This window comes from Carassius auratus, chromosome 15 (genome assembly GCF_003368295.1).
Source record: "Carassius auratus strain Wakin chromosome 15, ASM336829v1, whole genome shotgun sequence".
NCBI lineage: Eukaryota > Metazoa > Chordata > Actinopteri > Cypriniformes > Cyprinidae > Carassius > Carassius auratus.
The window spans coordinates 20,908,747-20,932,097 of NC_039257.1; the positions used below are offsets into that span (position 1 = coordinate 20,908,747).

The 23,351-nt window shown below is 38.0% G+C and overlaps 2 protein-coding genes across 2 annotated transcripts; both read right to left on the reverse strand.

The window, feature by feature from the left end:
- Window positions 1-4,713: 4,713 nt before the first annotated feature.
- On the reverse strand, window positions 4,714-9,904 carry LOC113115354 (transmembrane 4 L6 family member 1). The gene is made up of 6 exons (XM_026282877.1): window positions 8,469-9,904; window positions 8,161-8,351; window positions 7,657-7,725; window positions 6,754-6,908; window positions 5,562-5,754; window positions 4,714-5,184 (listed from the first exon to the last, which is right to left on the reverse strand). The coding sequence occupies exons 2-6, from the start codon at window positions 8,335-8,337 to the stop codon at window positions 5,170-5,172; spliced, it is 609 nt and encodes a 202-aa protein (XP_026138662.1). The 5' UTR covers window positions 8,338-8,351; window positions 8,469-9,904; the 3' UTR covers window positions 4,714-5,169.
- Window positions 9,905-12,688: 2,784 nt separating this feature from the next.
- On the reverse strand, window positions 12,689-23,319 carry LOC113115355 (E3 ubiquitin-protein ligase rnf168). Its single transcript, XM_026282878.1, has 7 exons — window positions 23,190-23,319; window positions 22,161-22,556; window positions 22,008-22,078; window positions 20,774-20,944; window positions 17,406-17,500; window positions 17,212-17,287; window positions 12,689-13,662 (listed from the first exon to the last, which is right to left on the reverse strand). The coding sequence occupies exons 2-7, from the start codon at window positions 22,492-22,494 to the stop codon at window positions 13,024-13,026; spliced, it is 1,386 nt and encodes a 461-aa protein (XP_026138663.1). The 5' UTR covers window positions 22,495-22,556; window positions 23,190-23,319; the 3' UTR covers window positions 12,689-13,023.
- Window positions 23,320-23,351: the final 32 nt, after the last annotated feature.

Consider the following 23,351-nt stretch of genomic DNA (forward strand, 5'->3'; position numbering starts at 1 on the left):
CCTCAACCTCTGAGCCTCATGAATGAAGTGGGTAACCATAGGGTGATTCCCCACAGAAACCCAGTCAATCAAAACATGGCAAGCCAAACTAGCGGCCATGTAAGTCCTGAGAGTACTAGGGCATGTGCCTGAGGACAATTTATCTTGCAGGAACTCCAGTACTGAAACAATTTGGCAGTGAGCTGGGTCTGCATGGTGTGTCATGCACCAGCCCTCATAAACACTCCATATGAGGGCAAAAGTTCTTCTAGTGGAGGGAGTCCTAGCACTTAGAATAGTTTCTATTACTGTGGCTGGAAGGACAGCATCTCTAGTTGGTCCCCCTCAGGGGCCAGACGTGAAGGTTCCAGAGCTCAGGCCGGGGATGAAGTACTGTCCCCTGTGCCTGAGAGAAGATCTCTCCTGACTGGAATAGCCCATGGTGAGCCATCGAGGAGGGATATTAGATCTGAGAACCAAACTCCGGTCGACCAATAGGGCGCTATCAGTTAGAGGTGAGACCACTGTTGACGGACCTTGGCCAGGACTCCCGGGAGCAGAGCAATCGGAGGAAAGGTGTAAAGACGCAGTCTGGGCCACGCATGGGCCATAGCGTCTAGACCCAGGGGAGCATGATGTGTCAAAGAGATGTAGAGGGGACATTGTGCCATCTCCTGTGAAGCACAGAGGTCCACTTCTGCTACTTGAAATCTTCCCCAGATTTGACTGACTACTTAGGGGTGGAGTTTCCATTTCCTGTGTTTCACAGCTTGTCTGGACAGCAAGTCTGCTCCCACATTCATATGTCCAGGAATGTAAATCGCCCTGAGGGACAGGAACTTGTCCTGTGCCCAAAGTAGAACCTGGTGCGCTAACTCGTTCGAGCGGTGCGACTGCAGTCCGCCCTGGCGATTTATGTAAGAGACTACAGATGTGTTGCTGGAGGAAGTATTTCAGGGCCAGAAATACAATCTTCATTTCGAGGCAATTGATGTGCCAATTCGAGAAGATGACCTCTCCAGATCCCTCGGGCTGGACAGCCAACTAAGGCCGCTCCCCAGCCCATGATGGAAGCGTCTGTCATTAGCATCTTGCGATGACAACACGGACCTAGAGTGGGACCCAAAGTCAGAAACCGGGGTCTGAACCACATAGATAGGGTACGAAGCCCCTGGCGCGTAACCCTTAATTGCCACTGGGGATTGGCCCTTGGATGAAATCCTCTGGCTCTGAGCCACAACTGAAACAATCTCATGTGCAGGAGCCCCAAAGGTATCACCATGGATGCAGCTGCCATGAGACCTAAAAACCTTCTGAAAGTGATGAACAGTGACTTTCTGGCCTAGCTTGATGTTCTTTAGGGTGTTTAGAATGGATTCGACGCATGCAGGAGACAGCTGTGCCTGCATTGTGACCGAATCCCATACCACACCCAAATACATTGTCCTCTGAGCTGGAGAGAGAGCGCTTTTATTGGCGTTGATTCTCAACCCCAGAGATTCGAGATGAGGTAGGACGACATGCTGATGTCGAAGCGCAAGCTCTTGAGACTGAGTCAGATTCAGCCAGTCATTTATATACATTTTAAATGTGGATGCCCTGGAGTCATAGAGGAGCCAGAGCTGCATCCATGAATTTTGTGTAAGTGCGAGATAACAAAGCTAGGCCGAATGGAAGAACCTGATACTGGTAAGCTTTGCCCCCAAAAGCGAACCTCAGGAACCTCCTGAGTTGTGGCAATATTTCAAAATGAAAATACACGTCCTTTAGATCTATGATTGGATGCAGCCCCCCATTTTTCATGGGATTCAAGAAATACAGACTGTAAGAGCCTGACTCTCTGTCTGGCAGGGGAACACATTCTATGGCCCCTTTGACCAGCAGAGTATGTGATTCCTGTGTCAACAGATATGCACGTGCCGGTTTCACAGAGGTGGAGACCATGGTGTTGAAACGCAGAAGACGATGTGCAAACTGAATCCTGTAGCCCTTCACTACAGTTCTTTCGACTCATGGGGAGATATTTGGCAGTAGCTTCCACGCTGCAAGCTTCTCCAAAAGGGGCACTAATTATGACACTTTATTTTGTTTGTTGTGGGTGGGGGGGCATGTATCATTTAACTGGAGGCCACTGCCCCCCGAAACACCGGTGGTGGGGGAGGTTGTTCAGTGATCCCCTAAGGGTGCCGGGGAGGAGCCTTACATTTCTGATGGAATTTTCCAGGTCCTTCCCAAAGGGGACACACCCTTACTCCTGGGCACAGCTTAAGGCCCTTGCTTTGGTCTAGATGACCGTACTTTAGTCCAGCTCCATCTGCGGCTGCCAAGTGTTGCAAGCTGCTCCCCAGTCTTATGAGGGGGCACACAACTCGCCACACTCTCTCTTTGAACCTCCTACCCCAGAGGAGCTGGATCGGGTCGGGACTGTTTATTTATTTATTTTTTGACAGCCCAGACACTTGAGCACAGTGAGTGAGAAACATTAGAAGTCTCCTCCTGGCACTCAGAGTTATTTAGTTATTTTTTAGATCAGCCTGATATGTCTGCAGAACCTATGGTGTGCGGGGCAGCACTAGTCTGACCTTCAGCATGAAATGCGTTCCATCCAAGTGTAGATGCTGCTACAGTATGTGTCTTGGCAGGGAACAATTGCTGTCTTTTCGTATATATATTTTATTTTTATTCATCATCATCATTTTCATCATCATTTATTCATATTTTTATTTAAATGATGTTGCTCCAATAGGAGAGAGATAACAGCTAGCGTCTCTCTCACCTATGAAATCATAATGTACAAAATCTAATTTTAAGGCTTTAATCTGGTCACTGCATGAGTCACCACCTAGTAACTCCTCATGTGCTTATAATAGCAAGAGGAGCGCTAGGAGAAAGCACAAAACAATGTCATTGTTTTTCAACAGAAGCTACAGCAGCCTCTGCCCAATCCGAAGAATTGCCTGGGCACTCTTCGGAAGTGGGCGCGAGAACCGTTCTTCCAGATTGGAACGTGATTCTTAATGATGCTAAAATTATGCTAAAAATTCAGCTTTGTAATTTCAATAAATTACATTTTGAAATATATTCAAATAGAAATCAGTTATTGTTTTCTTTTTTGTAAACTTTTGATTGGTAGTGTATAGGCAACTTATATTTTTCTCTAACTTCAAATAATAAGGATTTGTTTATATACTACAAACTCTTTTTTTTAAAACATAATAAGGCAGAATAGTTTATATGCTGTAATAGCACTGCATTGTTCATATACTTTATTTATCACCTGCTGGAGATGACTTGAAAAACCATAATGTTGCAATCGTATGTTTAACGTGTTCGTGTTTCCAAAAGTGTCTGTTTTTCTGTTAAAACAACTGTTTTCACACAGCATAGCTGGACGCTTTCGTCCATATTAGGAATTTCCTGGTATGATTTTCTACGTGACAGCACTTTAAAATTGTGTATGTTTATAAATAATAGGCCTTACATTCAGTAAGCAAAAAATATTTAGTTCTGATATTTTTGAGGTTAAGATGACTATTTATGTTGTGACAACTTGTGTTATTAAGTAGTGCCGGCCCGAAGGGTTGTGGGGCCCTAGGCGAGATAAAAAAAAAAGTGAGCACACTGGTGTAAAAACAGTGAGAAGAGAGCACATAAAATACAATTTAAATATTTAAGTGTATACATTTTTATTACCTGTAACAAACTCAACATGTAATACATGTGTAAAAATATTTAATCAGATTTAAATTTGGAGAGAGGATGAGACCTTTTTTTTTGTTGCATGAATTAGCATAATTCATTGATTATTTAATGAAACATGCTGAATGTGGCCTATCATGGGCATCATCACAGTTATTAAATCAAGTATTAATACTACACTAATAATGTATTATGTTTAGCGAAACATACCTTTACTTTGAGCCTTTTTTCTTCATCTGCTTTATTCCTCTTTCTTTTTTTGGCTCCGGAAGGATATCGTTTGGATGCCATTTAATTTCTAATTAAAATAGCATCGATGTGCATTGCATAAATTAGAAATAGTCGATCAAAAATAGCAACCAGACTTATGACGTTATATAACTTTAGACTTATTTAAGAAACTTTCTCGAGTATATATCGAAAGGAATTTACTGAGATATGTGGCTAAGTGGAATATGTGGATTCTGTAGCCTACTAGGAATATGTTATGACATTCTAGTTCACCCAATAGCCAATAGTGGGAGGTGTTATGCTAAATAGAGTGTGGTGCTCCTGTATATGTTTCTAATCTTTTTTCCGCTTTTATTTAGAACGTTTATTATTATTATTGTTTTCAGCTATTTGTCATGTATGAATTATTCAGAGATATTCTTTTAATAAAATATGTTTTGTATTTTGCTCACTTGAATTGTATCGTGTTTAATGGGGTATGTTTATTACACAAGCGTTATAATTATTACATGACCACTCATACTATATGTAGTCATTTGAAAAAAATAAATCAATTAAAAATGTGTGACATCATCATTTGCGGGACCCTCAAATCAAAGAGGGGCCCCAGGCGACTGCCTGTATCGCCATTGGCCGGCCGGTTATTAAGTTATTTTAAGTTGGGTGGACTTTGGTCCCCGTTTGTTAAGTTTACTCAAAAAAGCGCTTGCAATAAGTTGTCTTATTTTTTTTATTTGACGCAACTTTTTTTTTTTTACAGTACAATACTTCTGTATTATGGTTCAGTCATTCTGAAATAATGCATTCCATTACACAATGAAGTGTCCATACAATTCGTTTTTAATCTTGTAGAAATCAAACAATGAAAATAACATCTAACACTAAGCATTTCAATATCAACACATAAATATGCATAAAATTACATTACTATACAGTGCATAAATATTAAAGTGCATTCTGAATATATATTAAAATAAAGACTATTTGAAACAGCTTATTTGTGTCTATGCTTTTAGTGGATTATTCAAGGCATATTATCTGTTCAAGTGTTTCTGGGATTCAAAGTTTACAGTCACTAAAATCACTCTTAAGACTTCAGGGATGTGAAATCTGGCCTTTGTGATCCACTTCCCATTTCTATTTTTTCTCTCTCTCACTTTTTCTGTTTAAAATAAGTTAAGCAGTGATAGCTGACTGTTTAACCCCCCCAAAATGTCCTCATTCGCACATGGAGAGAAATTCATAGAACCTCTATTCATTTCAAGCAGGAACAACCTAAAAAAGAAAGAAAAGTAGATATTTTTTCAATCATGGTATAAATGCAAAAATTCAATTTTTTGTACTTTAAAGTGGAGTTTTGACCCATTTAAGTGATACTTGTAAATAAATTCATTATTACGTTACTTTACAGTTAAAGCATTCAGACAAATGTTCTTACAAGCATAGATAAATAAAAATAATGATTTATAATCATTTAAAGTTAAACTTTTAATTTTACAATATAACAAAAGCATGAAGATGAAGATGTAAGTGTCTCTCTTTAAGTGTACTTTATTTCATTAATATGACATTATCTTACAGTATATCTGAAGTATGCTACAGTGACTTCACTGAAGGGTCTTCTTCACAAGGCTCTTTGTGAACATATGTACCTTATTCTTGCAGAAGCTGGGTCTGCACATGAACTCCAGTAAGGCGGTGAGGAGATGAAGAACGCAGAGAATGAGCTGAAGGCCACTCGCTGCCATGAGGACAGATAAAAAAGCCATATTCCAGACCACAACATGTCGAGGCTCCACACAGGCAGACGGCCACCGCTCCGGAGCAAAGAGGTAAAGCTGCTCTCTGTGTGAACATGTGCTTCAGTTATTTACATGTGCTATCATAATGCTTGTTTTGACACGAAACAAAAAGAACAGCACACATGAACACTACCAGTGTTGGGAAATAACTAGTCACATGGAAATGAATGTTATTTAATGAAAATTAAAAAAAAGTAATTGTAATTACTTACAATTGTAAATTGTAGTTACTTATGAAATGTTAATGATTAAAAAGGGTTAAATCTGATTTTTTTTTTTTTCACCCACAAAGATTTAATTTAATTTTTTTTTTTAGTTGCAGGGACTGCTCTAAAAACTGAGACCCTAATGTTTCAAGACTTTAGTACACAGAATAGGACATGCTTATTCGATAACTTTTATTTCCTATTTGGGTTTACGTGTGTGCTTTATTATATGTTTCTTTTTTTCTTAAGATTAACTGTTAGTTGTCAGATGTTTCCTGTCATAACAGTATCATAGCTACTAAACTATTCCTTGTTATGGTTTTAAATCTGTATTTAACCTCAAATGATCTCTGATTTTGTGGTGGCTGTGCTTAAATTATAATTAAATTATAATCTTATTTCAAGTGGTTTTGAAAAAATCTGACAATAATCATTGTTCTACTGTAAGGTTAATACAGCCTGCTGTACATGTTGAAAATGAATAACAGTTAAAAACATTAGAAATTTAGAAAAGGAATCAAAAACTAATCAAATGTAATCAGTTACATTACTTTAATGAAGTAATTGAAATAATTGCACTACTTAGGGTAACTTGTAATCGGTAACAAAGTAACTTTTCCAACACTAAACAATACGTAACAAGAAAAACGTAACTTTACAGCACACAACCTCAAAGCTAACATCATGTGGATTTAACTGAGTTAAAATCACTTTAATGCACTCATAATGTGAGACAAAACAATACTAATGGTGACCCCTTTGCCTATTGAATGAATAACAGTAAATTAGCTTTGTAAACATAGTGAAGGAATCTAGCAATCTGAAATCTGACTCACCTAGTTTTGACTTGTTTCAATGGGCGTCCCCACTTTAGGCCTTCAGTGCTGTTGTGTAAACAGAGGGGTCCCAGCGCCAGCCCTGTCCCGCTCACCACGAAACACAAGCCAGCTGCCAGAATAGCCAAACATGTGTAGCCTAACTTACGCAAAACCTGTAAAAAGAAAAAAAGTCCCCAAAACACGGTTCAGTGATGTGGCATCACTAGGAAAGAATATTTGTTCAAAGCATCATGTTAAAGGGATACTCCACCCCAAAATGAAATTGTTGTCATTAATCACGTACCCCCATATCGTTCCAAACCCGTAAAAGCTTTGTTCATCTTCAGAACACAATTTATGATACTTTGGATGAAAACCAGGAGGTTTGAGGCTATCCCACAGACTGCCATGTAAATAACAGTGTCAAAGTCCAGAAAAGCATGAAAAGCATCGTCAGAAAAGTCCATCTGCCATCAGTGCTTCAACCCTAACCTTATAAAGCAACGAGAGTACTGTTTGTAAGCGAAGAAAACAACACTGTGCTGCATATGCTCTTCTGTATCTAGCTTTGATTTGAAAGAAAAGAGCGCATCCTTGTGGCGCATCTGATACAGAAGAGCATACACAGTATTTGGTGATATGGAGAGACTCAGAGGAGACTGTTGAAGCAGGAATGATTAAATAAAGTTATTTTTGTTTTCTTCACTTACAAAAAGTATTCTCGTCGCTTCATAACGTTTCGGTTGAACCACTGACGGCAGATGCACTATTCTGAGTATGCATTTCATACTTTTTGTCCAGTCTCAAGCCTCCTGGTTTTCATCCAAAATATCGTACATTTTTGGGTGGAGTATTGCTTTAATACATTATTGTTCAAATGATGATGCAATATGACATATCCACACAATACAATTCTCTTACCTCGGTAGTAAAATAACAGCATCCGTTCTTTTCGTTGTGTGTTGTAAAACCTCGCGCGGCCACAAGCACCTGACAAAACACACAACAGCCATTAGAGCAATACAGGAGAGTCTGATGTAAAACTCACAACAGAAGTCACATGACATGTATATCAATACATCTAAAATAGGTTATTTTTGTTCTGTTATATATTCTATGATAAAACATGGCCTGTGTGTATATTAGATTCTGATAGACTGGCAGTTGTGCATTACAACCGTTATCTCTGATATATAATATGCATAATTACACAATGCTTTATTCAATTATATATAACACATACTTACAATGCATTTTGATTACTTAATTTTATTATTCAGTAAATATCTAATATACACATTACTGAATACTACATTTACTATATTTCAATAATAATAATTCTGTAATTATTTTAACATCAGAATAATTTAGAATAGAATCAGATCTCCTCCAAGGCAAAGAAAACAAAAGAACAGAGGAGCTCACCAGAAGCCCTGATGCCCAGATCCCAGAGCACCACGTGGCCTCTCTGGTCACATGATTGTCAGACAGGTACTGATACTTCAGGTCAGGAAACAGCAGCAGTGTATTTGCCAGCATGCAGACGATGGCTGTGGGGATCAGAGCCATTCCCACAGACCTGGAGCAGTGACCGGTGCACATCTCTCCCAGCGACCCTGCATCAGAACACCACCAGAGAGAGTCACTGCTGTTTGTTGCTGTCTGTTTCTTTGTCATCTCAAATGTTTGTTTGTTTTTTATGATCAAGTGTCCAAATGTTGAAAAAATCCTACCTGTTCTGTGACTGTAGGATATAGTTTTAGGATGAAAATCAGAGAGAGCAGGTGTGTTGTGAGGAAAGCTCAGAAGAGTCTTCAGCCGTGAGCCTTTGATTATTCCAAGATGAGGAACATTGTCTGCTTAAATACAGCGGAGTGTTTCCTACCCACCATTCTGTGACACACACACAAACAGCTGAGGATGGTGAAACTGAAATACATTAGTCATACTGCACTAATGAAAAACTGACACCATACTAACAACAGGCAGTCGAACAAGAGCCAATCAGAACAATCAAATCACTTCAGTCGTGTCATAAATGTGCACCAGTCTGCAAACTTACTGTGTACTGCATGTGCAAACAGAGAAATCCCAGCTGGTTTACTTATAGGCATATTTTAATTACATTTGTTTTAATATTTTGTTGTGCTTTGAAGCACACTTATATTGTATACATGCAATGACATACAAGTCAGGCTTCAGAAAATGATCGATAGTGTGCATGATTTGTATAACAGAGCTATTTTTATGGTCTACTTTGAAGCTTGAAAGGTTATGATTGCAAAGAAAAGTTCAACTCTTGAAAATGTCTCTTTTTATTTTCCATGGAGAAAAGTAAGTCATATCGGTTTCGGGGGAAACAAACAATGGCAGAAGTTTCATTTTTGAGGCAACAGTTAGGATATGCAATCGAGTATTGCAACAGTGTTCTGCACTGATTCATTGTGATGCACTGATCCTACTTCCTACTTCTGAAGTTTGTCACATTTGCAACATACTGTAGACTACAGCACACTCTTTTACATTGCTTTTTGAGGATGCCATATTTATACTATTCTTAATTTATGCTCATTCTTTAAAATGATTAGAGATCTGCGACTATGGTTGCGTGCAACAGCTGGAAGCAAACTGTATGAGAAAACTATGTAAAATAGTAAAGCAGCAGTCAACTGACCAGAGGTCGCTCAGTCAGCGAGCTCACAAGACAGCTCATGAATCAAACTGCTCTCGGGGGATTTTTGTGTCGGTCGGTCTGTCAAAGCAGCCACTTCAGAGTTATTTCTATTTTTACTACTGCTGTCAAATGATCGTGATTAATCGCACCCAAAATAAAAATTGTGTTTACATAATATGTGTGTGCATTGTGTATAGTTATTATGTATATGTAAATACGCACACATACAGTACATATTTTAAAAACATCTACATGTATTTATATATATGTATTTATTTTAATTACTTCGAATGAAGCATGAGATCATAACGGACCCTAGTATCCCTTCTTTCTTAACTGGTGATGAATAATTAATTGATGCTTACGGCCTACCATTCAAAGGGTTTGGGACGATATGTTTTTAAAAGAAGCTATGCTCACTAAGACCGCGTTTTTGAATATTGTGAAATATTTTACAACTCAAACAAAATGTTTTCTATAATAATATATTTTAAAATGTAATTATTCCTGAGATAAATTTTCAGCATCGTTCCTCCAGTCTTCAGTGTCACATGATCTTCAGAAATCAGAATAATATACTGATTTGCTGCTAGAAAACGTTAACAGTGGGGGGGGAACACTAACTTTTGATCAGTTGACTGCATCCTTGCTGAATATTTAAATAGTTATAATAATCTGGTCATTTTGAATATTTATATTTAAGAATAAACATGTTTTTATTTTATTTATTTTTATCAAAAACTTTCACATTTATGAGCAATTATCATTGCACACTTTAAATAGAAACCATTTAAATAGAAGACCATAAATAGTTTTCATTGGACATCAGTTTTCTGTGAAGCATTGGGGGATTTTTTTGGCCACCAGAAGTGAGGAGTATTACTCATGTTGTATGAAGATGCACGAGACTCAAGCAGGAAGTACTGCAACCAACTTCAACCACAAAATATGGGAAATGCTAAAACAAGACCATAACAGGCTCTAAGCAAAGCCAGAAGGAAGGAACAGTTGATTTAAACCTAACAGAGTGGCATGTGATGTGAACATCCATCCAGTCTGCTTCACCGATCATCTAACGAAAGGCTTCACGTGACAGCTCAGAGGATAACACTTCTCAAAATACAGTGTTTCTGTGCTCCTCATATAGAAAAATCCCAAGGATGGCCACTATAATACAGATCATCAGTGATGTAGGACAGGATTTGATCGTTTCATTGTTCATATTATAGGATTACACAAAAAAATTGATTTTCACTTTCTTGAAATTCACACACATTGAATTGAACATGAAATTTAAGACTAAATGTATTTGCTTGTAAAATAAACAGTGTATTTATAAAAACAAAAGGTATACATCTAAGATTCATGTATTTAAATCGCACATAAAATTCCAATCATTTGAATTGCACGGTTTAATAAAATTAAAATAAACGAATAATCTTAATGTGATGCACATTTGTCTGCCATATGAAACAGGTAGGATTTCTGCAATCTATGTATCTACTTTTCAAAAGCATTTTATTGAAATGTATAGAATCAGCATCATCTGTTGTGAAAACGATTAAATTAATAATAATAATAATAATAATAATAAAAAAGTATGCACATGGTTAAAATATGACTTATGGAACAAGCTAAATTTTGTTAATTAAAATGTATGAAACTAAAACTAATCCAAATGGATGGAAATGTTATATGCCTTATACAACTGAATGCCAGTGGTAAGAAGATGACTGTTCAATGTCTTGCACTGGAGGCGGAGTTTATGCAAATGTTTGTTCCCCCATTACGTCATCATGCCCTCTCAGATCTGAACAAGCTGTTTTTCTACAGGAGGTTTTAAGCTATGAAACAGAACGAAGACCTCTTGTATGCCAAAATATCAGGACAACTGTGATTTCTCATGCCATGAATATTTTTTTAAATAAAATATATGCAAGCATTTATTATGTATTCATTCACATCGTTTAGATCAGACCACTTATACAGTATCTCACAAATGTGAGTACAACCATCACATTTCAGCAACCATTGAAGTATATTTTCTCAAGGGACAATATTATAGAAATGAAACTTGGATATATTTTATCACTCAAAAAGTGACAACAAAGCCGCATGTCCCATTCCTCAGGTTCATGTTTTTGTCTGTTCAACAGGACCATACAAATTTGTGTAACTTGTATTGGAGCAATTAAGATTTGGTGCTTTGAGTGGGCCACTGGAGGATCAACATGGCACCTCATGGAAAAGAACTCCCTGAGGATTTGAGAATTAGACTTGTTTCTCTCCACAAAGATGGCCTAGGCTATACTTAGATCGGTAACACCCTGAAACTGAGTTACAGTACAGTGGGCCGGGGTCATGCAGAGTTTGGCTTCGAAAAACAGACGCATGAGTGCTACAGGCATTGCTTTAGAGGTTGAAGAAGTGGAAGGTCAGCTTGTCAGTGCTCAGACCATAGGCCACATACTCCAACAAACTAGTTTGCACGGCCATCGTCCCTGAAGGAAGCCTCTTATAAAGGTGTCTCACAAGAAAGCCCACAAATAGTTTGCAGAAGACAACCTGTCCAAGAGCAAGAATGGTCTGGGTCTGCATGAGTGAGCAGCGGGAAACATGGATACCAGCATGAACTGTGACAAACTTAAGCAGAAAATGATCCACTCCCTTCAGAAACTGGGCAGAACGGCAGTTTTGATGAGATGACCCCAAACACCGCCAAGATGACAACTGCCTTGCTCAGGAAGCTGAAGATCAAGGTGATGGCATGGCCAAGTTTGGCTCCAGCCCTGAGCCCTATTGAGCGGAAGGTGGAGAAGCACCATGTGTCTAACATCAAGCAGCTCTGTGATGTCTTCATGGAGGAGTGGAAGAGGCTGAGAAGATACACTGATGTGAAGGGTGTACTCACTTACTGTATATACTCTATGTGTCTTCAGCATTATTTACAACCAGCACTCGTGACTTGTCAGACGTCCAGAAAGTGAAAATCACAAGAGCTCGTTTAGCAGGAGCTTCTGTAAGCTTCAGGGAAAGGTAGTTTGGTGTATTAAATGCAACATTCTTTAATATCAGAAAGTATGTGAAGACTTCATCGGTAGTAGGAAACTGAAAGTGAATGGTTGTGTCCAAACAACACAGAACTACAGCAACAAAGAGACCGATCCTGAAGATCCGGTTTCTACTAAATCCAACCACAGAGAAATCTCTGAAAGAGACACAGCTGCTAACCCAGTTGTGTTTTTATTCACTTGTCAAATAACCACACAACACATTTTCTTTTTCTCTTTTAAACCGAACTTGCCTTTTATTTAACCAAAGTGAAATGCCTGGAAACGCTTACAAACTGATATTCTTCTGCAGCATTAACACCATTTCAGACTCTAAACTAGTCATAACTTTAAAAATGCTCTATAAAATGAAACTATATCATCACGACTTTACGGTATGACCCTCCCTGGAAAGGCACTGAAGGAGTGTTTGCAACATATGAGCAGAAACCGAAAGACAACGGAAATCGGCTGCAGGACGTCCTTGAGTAGCAGCGCAGCACCTCACAAGAGCTTCGAGTCTGAAGGCTGTATGAGAAACAGATAAAAGCAGCAGAGCAACACTCAGCTGCTCAGGTTGGGGAACATCTCAGTAAGGGTGGTCTGCTTCGGCCCCTTCTTCAAAGCAGGCGGGACGGTTGTAGAAGGAGAAGACGCAGGGCTCTTCCCAGGGGTCGTTCCTACTGTTCCAGACAGTCTCTTGTCGGTTTTCTCGCTGTTCCTCCCAGTCGCCCGTGCACTAATGCTCTTTCTCGTGTTTTCCTCGTCTGTGTTTGAGCTTGTGGAAGGCCGAGGGGGTTTTTGGCGGAGCGGATAGCCGTCGGCTGAACCCTTCCTGCGGTCCACAGAGTTTTCGCGGTCCAGCTCCTTCTGGAGTTGCATGGCCAGCCTGCGGTCCTCCTCCTCCTGCTGCCAGCGGCTCCGAAGGGCCTCCTCGTTCCACACTACTTCAGACAGGAACGCGCCGTCGGATGAAGGGGACTCGCATGGCCTCTTGGTGAGCAGATCCGCTTCAGTCTGAAGCTTCACCTCTGAACTCTTTCTTTTCAGTGAACTGCTGTTCGGACTGTTAAAAACACAAGTGTGTTGTGGGCCGCTGGAGGTGGAGGGTTTCCCGCTGTAGTCAGGCACAGGTGTGCTCAGTTTGCTTGTGTCCTCCACAGATCGTGCCGAGAGGGCTTTTGGAGGGCTCAGAATGTTCTCCTAAAAAACAGGAAGTCTTGTTTTTGAAACTGGAAATTGTCCAGAAAGTATTTTATCTTCAACTAAACAGGCATGATCAGGGCTCGAAATTAACTTTTTTACTTGGTAGCACCGGTGCTCCCAACGTCAAAAATCTAGGAGCATTCACCAAACATTTAAGAGCATCACATATATTTTACCATATTTTATCCTAAAATTCTTAACTTTAATGCAGATTTTAAATTAGCTGTCACTTTACTCAGTCACTGCTTTCCACTAACTACCGCAAGGAAAAGAAAGGGCTGAAGAAGAGAGAAAATGAAAAGAACACGGACAGATCTCTTTTGTAAACGACAAAGCAAAGCTCTTCTTTAGAAAGAGTTAGGATGGTGTATGCAGGGTTAAATTTAACATAGGGCCAATTGCATGGAATGGCTGGCAGCTACAGGTGTGCGTTATTGACAAATGATCTCTCAATATTTTCTGGGTTTTTATCATAAGTGCTACTCATGTTCTGATAACTTATGTTCTCAGCAGTGACAGAAATTTCTTTTTTCCATTTTTTTTTTTACCCTAAAGCCATTTTTTTCTAAAAGTGTGTATTATAATTTAAGTCAAACTCTTATATTTAATCAGTCAATTAGAAGAAGATATTTGGGCCGTTATCAAGCAAATTCAAGTATCAATCAACAAAATCCATCTTTGCAATGCAGAGGAAACACAGAAGCTGCATCAAATGGCATTTACACACTGATGAATGCAGGGCATGAATTCATTTAACCTGCAGTTACACATGCATAAATTAAATTCTAATATTGTAAACATAAAATGTTGAATACTGATATTTGAAATATTTTAAACTTTAAATGTGAAATTAAACCCACCAGCAGGTGGAAGCAAGTCACTGTTGATAGGTGAGTCATTGCGACTGAACTGAATCATTTAACAAATGATTCTTTCAGGAACGAAACACGGTCTTTCTGCTCAGAGACGCAAAACAGCACTGTGACTGTTTGAAATTATTTTTGTTGGGAAATAGGCAATATAGTTAGGGGTGTGACGGTTAGTATATAACCGTGAGACCGACGGTTATAGTTGAACACTGTCATTAGAACTCTATAACCGCCAAAACCGTGTCATTAAAATATTTTTTACAAACATTTTTTATCAAATTCATAAAATTTTGCTTTGTAGAAAACCTTTCTTAAAAACGAATTTCGTTTTGTACAAATTTTATCTTAATTTTAATAAATGTTTCATCAACCAATTGCATGTATTTTAATAAATAAAAAGCAAGTAAAGCAGACAATGATAACCGTGACATGGAAGCACCAGCGCACCGCTTGCACTGCACTGTGACCTAGACTCTAGAGCACATCTCATCGTAAATGAAACTCAGCGTAGGCCTATGCATCATACTTTAGCATTAAATATCTTTGCTGCATCCTTTCTAGAACAGACAATGGCTTTTTTTTTTTTTGCGGCTCGCATCAGCAAAGCATTGCATCGCCATAGACCGCAAAACAAGCAGCGGATGGCTGGCGGGTGCGGCTTTGAAATTTGCTCTATGATTTCCATGAAGCAAAAAACGAGGACGGAATCTCGAAATCCAGTCATGAAAATGAAACTTGCATTTTAATATGGACAGTCATGGAATTTGCCAAAGTTAGCATAAAATAATCAAATCTCCATATGGACCAGTATCTGTAAATGTTAAGCCGCAAAAGTTGTTTAAAATATAAATCCGTGTTCTGCGCGTCTCTGTGTGAATTAATGAATGGCAGAGACGTGCAGGTTTGTTTATTACATAGACTGAAGCGCATGACGCTTGCATTAATTTCAGCATCTGAGCTTCAGAGTTCTCTCTCCTTCAAGCGATCTGAACTTTTCAGCTCATCTCAATGGACACACAGCGCACCTGTATTTGACACTCTGTAAACTCTTTGTGAAGGCACACGACTCACCGTCACTTTGCTGATAGCGCTGTTTCTCACACATGCAAAGAGAGAGAGAGAGCGAGAGTCTTACCACGCTTAAACAACACGCTATATGTAAACTATTCTTTGTTGTCTTCTACTGTCAAAATAATGGATTAAATTTAGAATTATTCATATTCATTTTCGAACAAGCAGAAGACATACCAGTTTCTCCGGTAGTGGGCGGAGCTAATGGGCAAATGGCAATGGCTTTTTTTTTGCGACTCGCATCAGCAAAGCATTGCATCGCCATAGACCCCAAAACAATCAGCGGATGTCGGGCGGGTGCGGCTTTGAAATTTGCTCAAAAAACGTTGGCGCGAATGATGAGTTTTGTGACAGATCTCCTTAATAAACGGAGGTCTGAAATCTCTGCCCCTTTACCGATCAGAGCGCGCGCTGACACGGAGTTCACCCGCTATCTCCAAGAACAACCAATTGACTTGGACCCCAAGTCTGTTACCTGCAAACACCGTCCCACAAGCTTTACAGTGAATGCAGTGCATAGAAGCACTTTCATAGCTGAGCCACTTTCAACAACTCTCTCCGAAAACTGTACTCCTTCTGTTTGTCTGGTGGATCAACATTCTCCACGATCGCTATCAACAGCACCATTATTTGTAACTTTAAATGGTTCACAAAAGAAATATGTCAGTTTCTTTTTCTATTTTCTCTCTTCTTCAGCCCTCTATATTTCCCGCAGTAGTTAGCTCCATCACCTGACGGAGGAAAGCAGTGACTGGGTGATGGACAGCTAATATTAACTATTCTAAAATCTACATTAAAAGTTAAGAATGTAAATATGAAGTTTAATTGGTTATGCAGCCTGCCGTTATCGTTTCAACACTCAGAAGGGACATACTCTGAAAACAAATACTCTCACACAAATGCTCCCAAATAGATTTTGAGGTTGCACAGATTTAATTTCGAGAGCATATGCGACCAAAATGGTCATAATTTCGAGCCTTGATAATCTCTAAACATACACCATTCATTCATTTTTCTTCTTTTTTTTAAGTTAATAATTTGTATTAGGCAAAGATTCATAAAGTTGATCAAAAGGGACAAAGACAATGTTATGAATGATTTCAGTTTCAAATAAACGCTGTTCTTTTGAACAAAAACAAGTTACACTTTAAAATATATTTAAAGAGGAAATGGCTATTTGAAACTGTAATGAATATTTCACAATATTATTGTTTTTACTGTATTTAGTCAAATAAAAATAATAATAAATAATATTGTAATTTAACAGTTATCCTTTTCTCCTGTAAACATGCATGTTGTTTCCCTAATATTATATAAAATCAATATCTTCCTTACAAAAAAAAGCAAAAAAACAAAAAAAACACCCATATCTATATATATATCTATATATATATCTATATATATAGATATATATATAGATATATATATATATATATATGGTCTCAAAAACATTTAGTTATGGATTTATTGAGTATTTTTCTTTTAGAACTGATTGATTCTTATTTTCTTTTCATTTCTTTTATTTTTATAATCATATTATTTTACTTGAATTCATTTGCTATCATTTCATTCATAAAATGAGCGAGTCTAAGCATAAAGAGATCACCTTGTTAGCCATCAGAGAGGAGTCTGGGCTGCTGTCAGAACTGCTTGGCTGTTTATGAGGCGCTGGACGTAAAAACCTGAATATAAGAGAATGAAGCACATAAAAACCACTTTCAGTACGATCAACACCAGCCAGGTGTGAACGGATGAGGAGTCACGTTACTGATATACTGGGGCTCTACAGCAGATACTCACTTCTCAATGTCTCCCATGTTTGGTTTGGTCTTCTTGGCTGGTGTTTTATCAGCAGGTTTGGTGGTCCAGGAGGTTTCAGAGATTGGTCCTGAATTCTGCACAAACACCACAAAACAGCTTTACTGACAGATCTGCAAAGAAAACTACAAGCACAGCAGCATTTGACTATCATCACCAGTCACGACTATAAATTTAGGACTTTTTGCTCCGATTTAAGACATTTTTAGGCCTAAATCTGTGGAAGATGTGAATTGAGACTTGTCTGCCACTGAATAACAAATAAAAAGGTAACTAACTTTTTCTCTCACAATTCAGATTTTTCTCAGTATTGTATGATATAAACTTGCAATTCTGAGAACATATCAGCTTCTCCTCCTCAGTTCACTCCTCTCATGTTCTGTAGGGTTCAGGTCAGAGGACTGGAATGGCTGTAGCAGAAGCTTGGTTTTGAGCTCAGTGACCCATTTCTGTGTTGTTTTTGAGGTTTGTGTTTGGATTATTGTACGGTTGAAAGATCCAAACATGGCCCATTATAAGATTTCTAACAGAGTCAGTCACTTACTGATTTTTTATATGTTGGTATTTGATATAATCAAAGATGTCATGTATCTAAACAAGATGTCCAGGACCTCCAGCAGAAATATAGGCCCACAACATCAGAAATACAGCTGTATATTTCATTGTATACATGGGGTACTTTTTATCCCTGTTTTCACCAAACCCATCTTGAGTGTTTACTGCTAAAAAGCTAATTTTTAGTTTCATCTGATCATAGAAGCCAGTCCCATTTGAAGTTCCAGTCGTGTCTGATAACTGAATATGCTTTAGTTTGTTTTTGGATGAGCTAGGAGAATTTTTCTTGTACCGGTAACTCTCCCAAACAACATGTGGTGATGTAGGTGCTGTCTGACCATTTTTGAAAAGGTTTTCTAAACCTGAGACTCCGCTGGAGAATTGCAGAAAGTAGCAGTTACCCCTGGAGAGTCTTTAGCCACTCAAACTGACCTCCTCACCATGCATTAGGACGATAGACACACGACTTCTTCCAGGCAGTTTTCTAACATTTTCTGTTGGTTGGAAATTCTTAATTATTGTCCTGATGGTGGAAATGGGAATTTTCACTGCTCTAGCTCTTTTGTTAAAGTCATTTTCTAACTTGTGAAGCTCAATCATATTTTGCTGCACATCAGAAATATATTCTTTGGTTTTTCTGATTGTGATGGATGATTAAGGGCATTTGGGCTTTGTTTTCCCTCTTTATATTTGCACACTCATTCAACTGTATTTATTACCACTGTTCTCACGTTCCTGCTATTCATAATGTATATATAATCCTTCATTGCTCTGTTCATAATGTACATACAATATCTACATTGCATTCATATTTATACTCATTCATATATACTCTGCTCAATACTGTATATAGCAACTCCACTGTACATTCTGTATATCATAGCTTTACTTACTCTGCACTTTTATGTATATAAAACACTATATTCTTGCACTTCTGGTTAGATGCTAACTGCATTTCATTAGCTCTGTACTTGTACTCTGCATAATGACAATAAAGTTGAATCTAATCTAATCTAATCTAATTTCTGTGAATGCTGGAGTGTTCAATAGCGATAGGCGTTTTCCGCAAATATCACATTCGAATATTTGAGCTCACAAAAAAATGAATATTCGTTTATTTAAATTAAGTTTAATAAGACAGACGTTATTTTTCAGCAACATTTATTGTTTCCGTCATGTTTTAACAAGCTTACACACAATAAGCTTGAACATTACACATCGTGTTTTGTAGCTGAAAACCTTTAACAATGCGTGCAAACAAAAGTACAGATAAAAAAAAAATAAAAAAAAAGAGAACAAAGAAAAAACGTAAAGCAGCAATTAGGCTATTGTAGAACGCAGCCTACACTTAACTTTGAAACTTCTAAACTCTCAGCAAATATTTTTTGCTTTTTTTTCTATTGTTTTACATGTTCTTGATCAGAAACACAGGCATGTAAACATGATCGGGGGAAAGTTGGCTCCTAGTCTGTTAACAATAAGGCCGGCCATGGAGAAAACACGCTCTGACGGCACAGATGTTGGCGGGACTCACAAATAACGGTGTGCTAAGCGAATAAGTTTTGTGAAGTGCTTTGTGAATGGGATCCTCATCTGGTGGAATACATGGCTCCAGCAAGAACTGTTCCCACTCATCTCGGCTGGACTCTCTGTAATCACCGCTGAAGAACTGACGAGTGGGCATTGCATCCTCTTCATCGTTGGCAGTGGCTGCATCCGCACCACTAGCATCAAGGAAAATGTTCTGACTGTTCTTACTTCTCCCATGTTTTCATCGAGAATGTTCTTGAATTCGGTCACTTTCTGTGATTCTCCACGGTATATTTGAAGTACTGTAGAAGACTGCAGTTCTTATTCATTCATTAATTATTTTTTGCTTGCATACATCTTCAAATATGCCGTGGAAAATCACAGAAAGTGACCGAATTGGGTTTTATTGTGGACTCTTTTTAAATTTATTTTTATGGCAAGCAAAAATATGTCAAAATTCGAATATCATTTTTATTTATCGAATAATTAAAGCAGAACGAATATTTGAATGTTCGACTATCCGTGCACACCCCTAGTGCTAAAAATTGTAAATATGAATGGGAATTTACTTCAGAGATATTTTACTCATAAGAATTTCTAGGGGTGCCAATAATTGTGGCCAATGTGTATTTTATATTTCATAATGATATTCCCCCCAATTTTAAATTCTTATCCAATGAAAGGATACATTTTTGTGAATTTTTTTAAATAAAAGATCAAAAGGATTAACAATGCAGATGAATTTTCACAGCCTTTTTTGATAATATTTACCAAGGGTGCCGATACTTTTGGCCACGACTGTATATATAAATTAGCTATGTGCTTCATAGCTCCCCATCTGAGAGGGTTTTTAGTGGCAGTGGGAACATAGTTTCATTCCACTGAGCTTCTCTTAAACCAGAGACAGTCTTTTGTTCATAGCTCAAATCTTTGTAAATAATATATTTATAATTATTAGTTTAATTATTTCCCAATATCGAGATATAAATTTTATTTCATATATCGCCCAGCCCTAGTTTATATCACGCAATTGTTAGAAGAATGAAGTCAGAATTGTTAAAGACGCAACAACCTTTTTTATTTCCGTGGTGGAAACGGCCTTCCATAAATTACTGATAATCTCATTAGCATAAAACACAGCTAACTATTTGGTTTGAAGGCTGAGCTTGTCACATGCTGTTACATGTGACAAACTTCATACAGTCCCAATATACTGTAGGCAGATTTGACTGCTGTTTTGACATGAGGATGAAGTGTGGGCTCACCAGCTCTTGGCTCAGCAGTCTGGCCAGTTTCTCGTCGTTCTCCAGCTGCTGCTCCTCCTGTCTCCTCCTCTCCTCCGCCGTACGCTCCTCCTCCTCAGCCAGGAGCCGCTGGATGTACTCCTCACTGGCTCTCCTCTCCGCTTCCTCTAGAGCTCGCTTCTCCTCCACCAGCTGTTCAAACAGGAAGTGAGGTCATGAGCCCTCACAACAAGAACCTTTTCTTTTTTTCGCTGATTGACAATGTGCATACAATTAGAATAATAATAATAATATAATAATAATGATAATTAGGAATACATTTTTTTTTTTTTTTTTTTTTAAGTAATAATTCGATTTTGAAGTCTGTTCAAAGGTTTGGTGTCAGTTTTAGTTTCAGATCAGAAATAAATAGGCTACTTTATTTAGAAAAATATACAATACATCTATAAAAAGTGACAGTGAAGACATTTATAATCTTGCAAAAGATTTATATTTTAAATAAATCCTGTTCTTTGGAATTTTCAGTTCATCAAAGAATCATAAAAAATTAAATGCATCACAGATTCCACAATTTTTTTAAAATACAGCTTTGATCACAACAATCAATTGCATTTTAAAATTATTCAAATTAAAAACTGAAAGCATTTAAAACTGCAATAATATTTCACAATATAATTGTTTTACAGTATTTTTAATCAAATAAATGCATTCTTGCATAAAAGACTTCTCACAAAAGCATAAAAATATCTAACAGACACCAAACCTTTAAATGGCATGATTAATTCTGCAACTCAGATTTCCCTAATTTCTCTAATCTCAGAAGACCAAGTACTGCATAAAGTTTCTATAAATTGATGAAGTACCATAAATTTAAATGTTTATTCAGGATTATTTAAAGTTACATCAGCAAAACACAAGCAAACAAATAAAACCATAACAGAATTATAATAAAAATAAAACAAAAAAAAATCTAAATAATAATAGTAAATGAATTAATAAAAGTGTTTAACTGCAATTACATCCCTAGGTATCTTAAAACATTAAATGTGTGGAAAAGACCAAAATTAACCAAAGACTCAAAACTGAATAACAATTCTAAATTTCCGATCTTTCAAAAGGTCGACCGCAGCACAGTTTATAATGCATGCAGCATAAAGCAGGAAGGGACACACACACAAACACACATGAGCACGCTCCTGCACGCTGTAATAGTGTTCATTCAGTGAGGTGCCACTGCATTTCAACAGTCTCTCACCTTACTGATCTGATCCTCATACTCTTTCCTCAGCTCTCCTGGCTGACACACGCGAGGTCTTGGAATCGTTACTGGGGAAATAAAAAAGATAGCATAAGTGATTAAAACCAACGCAAACCCTAAAATCAGCAAATATTGCTTAAATCTAGCTACCAGCATCATCGTCATCCTCGATCCCCTGCAGTCTCCGCTCACACTGAGTGGGAAAAGCGTCTTGTATCCGTCTCCACAGCTCCACGTTCACCAAGGTCTTGTTACGGCTGTGGAGTCGCGCCCAAGTGGACACACGTTTTCGGCAGAGCGGGCAGCATATGTTGGATTTGTCCACGGTTTCCAGAAAACAGGGTTTGCAGAAGGTGTGCATGCAGGGCAAAGTGACGGGCTCCAGGAATATGTCCAGACAGACCGGACAAAGGCAGTCTGAACGTTTAAGACCCCCGGAGCTTTCTTCAACCGGACTCGAGTCCGGACCAGACACAGGCGGCATCTCTACACGTCACTGTGTGAGGTTTCTCTCTCTCAGGTTCAAGAGCAGCATACGACAGTCAGCTGCAAGACAAAACAACAGCAGCATTTATGACCTACAACAAGGGCATGGTCTAGAAATACACTACATTAGTTTCAGGGTTTCCATTAGACATTAGACAACAGGATTTGCATGAGAGAATATACACAACATACAAGATTTCATGAGACTGCAAAGGTTGAGAATGCCTTCAATTCATTAAAATCAAACTTCTACTTACTACATATGAACTTCTTATTCAGATCAACAAATCAATACCTCAGCAACTATCACACGTCTTATGTATATTATATACATAAAGATTTTTAAAAAGTAAAAAAGATTTTGAGCGCTTTGTTTACATGGTCTAAACATCAGTTCGCATGCACAAATTATATATGCCATTAACCTGTGTCAATAATATCACAAGACTTCAAAAAATGCTTAGTTTATAAGTCTTTAGAATTCGGATACATTATCAGATTGATTCTAAAATAACTGATTATTATTCGATACAAGTTCCTATGCTAACTCACATCCGGAGCTAGCGTACTAGCAATTTTGTGGAAATGAGAGTATGGGTAACATTGATGTGTAACGTTACCTTTCATTATTAATTAAAAGCAGTTAACGCCGTAATTGTTCAAATTTAAATTGTATTACAAACTCACACTTACTTGTTTATTTCTAGGCCCCAAATATCCCGGGAAATTTTGCGCCCTTCTCCTCGCGCATGTGAAGCCATGAGCGCCAAAGACAGAACTGAACTTCAAAATAAAAGTCACTGGGTTTTACTGTGGACTGCTAGCTTTGTACCAGATCAAGCTATAGAAGAACGA